General features: G+C 38.7%; 1 protein-coding gene across 1 annotated transcript in view; it reads left to right on the top strand.

Annotated features, from left to right (window-relative positions):
* The window catches only part of LOC143037373 (dynein regulatory complex subunit 3-like), a 36,804-nt gene that overhangs the window by 4,037 nt on the left and 25,267 nt on the right, over window positions 1-7,500 (top strand). The window contains exon 3 of the mRNA XM_076205511.1: window positions 3,390-3,523. Coding sequence (XP_076061626.1) covers window positions 3,390-3,523 — 134 coding nt within the window. The remainder of the gene's footprint in view (window positions 1-3,389; window positions 3,524-7,500) is intronic.

Raw genomic sequence — 7,500 nt, 5'->3', positions numbered from 1 at the left:
GACAGTCACCACCTGTTCTGCTATAGATATAAAGGGAAATAAAATTCCAACGGAGCAGGATTCTTTATCGATTGAGGGATTGCCAGTAACGTATTGAATTTAGTAGTGTATTAGGATAGCTTGGATTATATTATTACACCATGAAAATACACTCTAATAATCATGTTTAAGCACAAATTTCATAAAGTTCAGACGGTAGAAATGTCTTTCTATAATAATTCAAGTCGGGTGACAGATCGATAGAAAAACTAAATACAGGTTGGTAGTTGGTGACTTCATTGCTAAAGCAGGTGAATCTCGCTTTGAAAAGTTTGGAAGAGATGAAATAAATTACTAAAACGAGAAGCTATTTAATTTTGCAGAGAACTACAGCATGGGAATAAAGAACACTCTTCCAAAAGCGCGTAGGTCGTAAATGGACTTGGAGAAGTCCAAATGGAACAACAAAAAAGGAAAAAGACTTCATATTAGGAAATGAGAACAACAGCGTTAGTAATGTTACAGTCGTAAATAAAGTAAATTAGTAGTAACTATTGAACAGTAGATTAAATATCAGAGCTGAAAGAAATGAACTGGGTTTTAAGAAGAAAATAAACTTAGCAAAGATATAGGCAAACAAAAATTATTTCAAATGAAATTTAAAGACAAATCTGAAGTTCTAGGAAATAACGAGGACACCATCAAATTTACATATTTTAATTTGCACGACTAAAGCCGCAAAGAAAGTGATAAGTGAAAAAATAAAGACAAATATACATAAATGTGTATATATATATATACATATATATATATATATATATATATATATATATATATATATATATATATATATATATATATACATAAATGGACAAATATATTAACAAGAAAACATACTAGTTTAACAAAACAAAAAAATAGTGAATGCTAAGGCGCCAAAATAACAAGTGACAATCATGGTGGCCCCGGGTCTATCACACTCCTCACATTCCACAATGCAAAAAAAAAAAAAATGGAAAATAGAAAAGTAAAAAGAAATGCAGCTGAAGGTTCTCAACTCTCATGGATCGTCAACAGCTCGCCCCGATTTGGAGTACACTCCTTTTATAAGGCTTCGTGAACGAAGATTTGTTTTACAGGGCGAGGCCCTTCCCCTCCTATACCTAACCTTCCACAACATGCCCGAACTTAGGCCGGCATGGGCCTTCCAGATTCAACGGACTCCTTTACCCCACTTCATCTTATACACGCATGTATGTAATACATGTATGTATGTATCTATGTATGTATGTATGTATGCATGCAGCATGTGTGTATATATGTATGTACGCATGTATGTATGTGTGCATGTATGTTTGTATACATGTATGTATATGGATGGATGGATTCACAAATGTTTTAGGAGAATTGAATGCATCTACACAGTAGCGATGTATGGTTTGCCATCTTTTATAACTCACCCTGTATAGGGCATTGACTTCAAAGTTTAATGTAGTCAACATTTTCTGTACTTTACTGACACCTCTCCGGTCCAGAGCTATGCAATATTCATCTACGATTGGAAAAAAATAGCTTAAATAAAATGCTGATCTCTTTTAACTCCTAGTACCCCTTCTGCTTGTTCCCTCCCAAATCTTTTCTTTATTATCTATACGGCTTCACTTCTTTGTCTCGATATTGTCCCCAAATATAGATACACTGGTTATTAGTGACGAAAACAATATCACTCCCAGCCCATTCATACAACTCGTACAAATAATATTTGAAAAAAAAAAAAAATACGGACGATAGATGACAACAGTGACTCCTGGCCGAAGCGACTGAGCAACCGTTAACAATAGGAGCTCGGCAAAGAAGACGCCGACTTTTTAGAGAACAGACAATACCTCTGTGTTTCAAACTTGTACGTTATTGTTCACACTATTACATCCCCCATCATGTAATTATTTCAAATCCATTTAATATGTCACTGGATTTTGATCAGCGAAGAGCATAAAGTTGTATACATTATTGCGTTCTTTATGTTTAGATGTCGGCTGAGCCCATTATGAACACATGGCGGGCGCATCTCCACCTTTCATCAAGCCTCTTAAACCTCACTCAGAGAGGGTAGAATTTCGCCTTTCTTCGGTTCAGCAACCACCAAGCATTCGCCAGGGAAGGTTGACATCTCAGAGGGTTAACCGTATACACTGCTACTCAGTCGAACTAGCTGACACTAGACCTGGTCTGAATAGAGAACCAAAGAGGTGTATTGCTAACCACAAGGAGGTTGAAGACACCTCAAGGCAATCACAACATTGGGACATCACTCAGCCTCCTGGACACCCGTCTCCAAGCACTGCAAGGAAGCAAACACAATAGAAACACATGGGTTAGTGACCCATAACGGAGTTGGATGGCCTGTGACTCATAGAGAATTTGTCTGTTATTGGGATTTTTTTTTTAGTCTGAGTGTCCAAACACACACACACCCTCACTGGTGGGAACACTAGTGGGGGAGCCGGTTTAGTCGCCGACAACTATGCTACAGGCAGTACTGGGTTACATGATACCAGTAGAAGGACAACTATACCTCACATTCATCTGCCTCTTCCTGAGAGAAATAGTGAGGGGTATTTCGCAGTCCCTCAAATCCGTCGCATTTGGTTGACATCTTCAATATACATGGGAAAGCGGCAGTTTTAATCCCCAACCATGAAGACGTAGAAATAAGAAGGGTTGCAGATTTATCAGTAAATACAGGATGCCCATTATTCCTCTTCGAGTAAATATTCTTCTCTAACAGACAAATGATATGTGTCTCTGGTTCATAGGGGTATTTAAAGTCCCCAAAGTGTTGACTGCATATAATAATGTCCATCGTTTATAAACAAAGTTGAATAGGGCTGCCAACCTGAGAAAGTTCGTTGGCGATTGGAACTACCAACCACTGACAAACACCGTCACATTCTATACCAGGAGTTCTCACCCATTTTCCCGTTACACACCCCTTTTAACCTGACAGAATATAGAATGGTAATGTATTAGTACTAATTAAATATACAGTGGTACCGCAATGGATATAAAATGATTCAAATAGTAATGACTTCATTCATCAGCTTAGCATTAAAAAAAATGAACACTGTTCTCCCTCTGAAGATTTAAATGCTTAAGTAATCTTTCGCTTATCATCTAAGTACCCCTGTAAACTGTCCCGCACACCCCAGGTTGGGAACCTCTGTTCTATACTAACGTCTCGCCGGCATTTTACAAAGGCTGGCAATCCTTTCTTTCTGAGTCTCTGATTTTTTATGTTCATTTATTTATTAATTTTTATATTTATCTATTTGTTTGTTTGTTTATATATCTATATATCCATTCTTTTATTTATCTATTGATTTGTTTATTAACTAATTGTTTGATTAAAGGAATTGGAACGCTCGACTTCGTGTGGATGTTCCGGAGCCTTACTAAACTTGAATTGAGCAACAACAACCTGAGCACCCTGAGAGGCATCGAGAAACTCACGAGGCTTCGTTGGCTGGATCTCTCGTTTAATAAGGTACGTGTTGTAGCTGAGTTAGGGTAATTTTAGTTCTATATGAAATCGTTTGATGATGTCTATCTACTGTATATACCAAAGGATTTTTAAGGGAGGTAGCCAGCCAAGGCATGCACCCAACCCCATCCATCCCACTCACATCCGTCACCCATTTGTTTCCCTTTCATTTTAGCTCTTTGTAGATGAAGAGTTATCCCTGTCCCCTGTCCACTGCCCAGGTCAGAAGCAATTGAGCAAAACACAACACACCCACAGCAGGGGCCAACCGTTTCTTTTACATGACGACCCTCCCTCATCGACACATCATGCGAAAATAGACGGCAAGGAGAAATCCCACCAGGGCGCGTCGATTTGTCTACCGTTTACAACCATTCTCCACTCACACCTATCTAATACCTTCTCTCTTAACTACTCAACAGACATTCGCCTTTCACCCAAGGCCCCCTTCACCCCATTCATCCATCTCATTCTCGGTGTCCCCCTCAAATACTCGCTCCATCCACCTCTGCCCTCCACACTCTTTTTGTTAGTCTTTCCTCACTCATTCTTTCCATATGCCCAGTATTTTTTCACGCACCCTATCTGCTAGCTCTCTTTCATCCCCTGCTCTCCTCTTCACCTTCTCATTTCTTACTCTATCCATCCTCGTAAGACCAACATACTTCTCACTGTCGCAGACGTATACGCGCACACACACACACACACACACACACACACACACACACACACACACACACACACACATATATATATATATATATATGTATATATATATATATATATATATATACCTATATATCTTTTAACAACCACGATGCACTTTAATTCTAAGCCATCAACATCGGGAGACCCAATGGAGGCCACAACAGAAATTGAAATGTGGTACTGTTGTGGACTCGAACTCAGCTATCACATGACAAGTGACGCGGTGACTTACTAACCACACTATTGGGTCTCCCGTTGTAAGTAGCTCAGAAAAGTGGTGCATTCTGGTTGTTAAAATGTATCTCTAATTACTAGGACCCATTCAGTGTAGTACACACACACCCACACACACACACACACACACACACACACACACACACACACACACATATATATATATATATATATATATATATATATATTTATATATATAGACATACATACACACACACACACACACACACACACACACACACATATATATATATATATATATATATATATATATATATATATATATCCATATTTGTGTGTGTGTGCACACATGTAAACCAGTGATGCCGCAACTCTAACATAGTACGTCTGGAGTGGATAGGAGTCTTCGAACTCTACATCGGATGAACTCAGTGGGTCTATGAGAGGCGCGAAAGTGGATAATTTCTTTTACAGACTCCGGGATTGCCAAGGATCGAGCCCAAATATTTGACGTACCATAATCAAAATATACAATTATAGTCAGAGACAATATTTGTTTTGTGATTATATCCCTATACCTAAGGGCGTGTAAAAAGGAAGAACATTCCACGGCATATAAAAAAGAAGGTTCAATGTCCTCATAGATTTTTTTTTTGTTGGGATTGACGCACAATTTCAACCAGATTTGAATGCGTTTTATTTCAGCTGAGGTTCTCTTCCCCTACCCAGTGGCGTCTTATATATTCATTAGGGTTGTTGGCGGTTGCTTTTATTTATTTGAGGGAAGCCCCGACACTACTTGAAGGTATTAACATTACGTGTATTGTTGTTGCTTCCTCATACCGCGCCAAACCGCCAACTCTCACTCCCGTCCTTGAGTTTTGTTTAATTGTCGACCGAACGCTTTCACTCGCTGCAGACCAGTCGACTCAACATTTACTCTTTCATTGCAAAACATGTTATTAATGTTGTTCTGTTATTACAGTTATCACTACTGATGTTACTACTATTATTATCGTTATTACTACTGCTATATTTGTTGGTATATAAATCACCATCGTGTTATGTTCTATTATTATCATTCTTATCATTATCATTATTATTATCATCATTATTATTATGATTTCATAATTGTTACTATTACTATCATTATCATTATCACCATTATTATGATTTTTATAATTATCATTATTACTATTATTATCATTATCACTATTATAATCATCATTGTCATACTCGGCAGAAAAGAAAAAACCCAGAGGGCTAAATAACCTCATTATTAACTAAATTGTTCTGACTCATTCACCGCATGCGCAAAGCAGTCTTTTCTTTCACAACTGAGCAAATGAAACGCATTTGTTTGTAATGCTCACTGTGCACCATTGCATAACCTCAGGATCACTTTTCAGCGCTATGGGAGCCACGTGAAGATCAGGAAAAGAATTGTAGAGATATTTATCATGATCAGTTTTGTTTGCAGATAACTGTGTAAACCACGCATTTCTAAACGTGAACATGGAAAGCGTTCATTCGTAAATGAAAAAGTTGTATTGATGTAGACACAAACTATCTGACGGGTGTATGGAAATGTATGTATATATGTGTATATATATATATATATATATATATATATATATATATATGTGTGTGTGTGTGTGTGTGTGTGTGTGTATGTATGTATATATATATGTATATATACATATATATACAAATATATATACAGTATACATATATATATTATATATATACATATATATATATATATATATATATATATATATATATATATATATATATATATATATATACACACGAGTAACACAAGGTAAACTTTATATGACATACACTTGTCTCGTGCTGGTAACCTTGTTGCTTAGGAGCGTGACACTACCGGAACAAGAGGAGGGGGGATGGGGAGGGGGCGAAGGTGGCGCCAGCCGCACCGCAGCCACCCTGTCATGCAGCCACCAGGAAGCGTGACACACGGTGCATGGCGCCTGTAATGGCCCACTCATTTGTGATGACGTCACACGCATGTCCACTTTCATAACAGTCTGTTCGAAAGTGACGTACTCCTGTGTATTCATCACAGTTCCTGCCAGGTGGTCATATTCAGTTGTTGGATGTCTCACTCCCTTACAGTGTCTGGATTATCTATTTTTTCAAATGCGTTGTCAGATATATTTATTCTGACTGGCGCCAGACCCTTTCGTTTAGTTAAGAAATACCCCCCTTGATAACCAGAGGGCTAAATATAAACTTCAAAAACCTATTTTGCACCACGTGAACGTGGTAAAGGGACATTACATCAAAATAACTTTTATGTTATTTATGTTGAGTATATAGCGAAGGCTCTATTGTTTCCCAGGGTTTAGGCCAATAATCCTGCATTGATCCATCGAGGCCGAACCCTTACATGTATCCACTCAGATGTACCACCAATTCCTGTGTTCGTTTGTGCGTTTCTTATAAGCCTCACTGTTGCTAGACCCGTTTTTCAGAGACCTTGTATTTTCTAATGCCGGCGTCACACTGTGCGGCGGCACCGGATGCGGCAGGATTAAGTTTGCAAGTTCAATTAACTTAATAAAATCACCTGGCGACAGCCAGAACTTTGTATAACGACAACCATCTCCCCTGGTTAAAAGACCCATTTATAAGGGAGACTTTGCTGTCGCCAACGACAAGCCGCAACGTCCGTGCCGGACAGTATGACACCGGCCTAACTCCATAGATGTCATCTAGTACCCGATGACTAATACTAGTTTTCTGTCAAGGAGATTGTTGTAGATCCCAGGGGCCTCCAGCGCCCCTTGGGGTTTTGGCCACAGCACTCAAAACAACCCTGGATCATTTGACTGTTGGTTAGATTAACAACAGCCGGGTTGCCTTAACCATTGTGTTGCAGACGACACGATTTCACTTCCGGGACTTTCAAATGTTTGTTTGTAAACAATACCTGACGTGAGTGCGGAATTATTTCGCCTGTATGGGGCGGTGGGCGTCTTCTCATGTTGCATGTGTTAGCTCCTGTGCCTAACCAGAAGTAATTCCGTTGCGTACGTTGCGGCGAGAAG

This window comes from Oratosquilla oratoria, chromosome 22 (assembly GCF_046742065.1).
Source record: "Oratosquilla oratoria isolate Oo_2021 chromosome 22, ASM4674206v1, whole genome shotgun sequence".
Classification (NCBI taxonomy): Eukaryota; Metazoa; Arthropoda; class Malacostraca; order Stomatopoda; family Squillidae; genus Oratosquilla; species Oratosquilla oratoria.
Note: the sequence above shows the minus strand (reverse complement) of the source record. Positions and strands in the feature narration are given on the sequence as shown.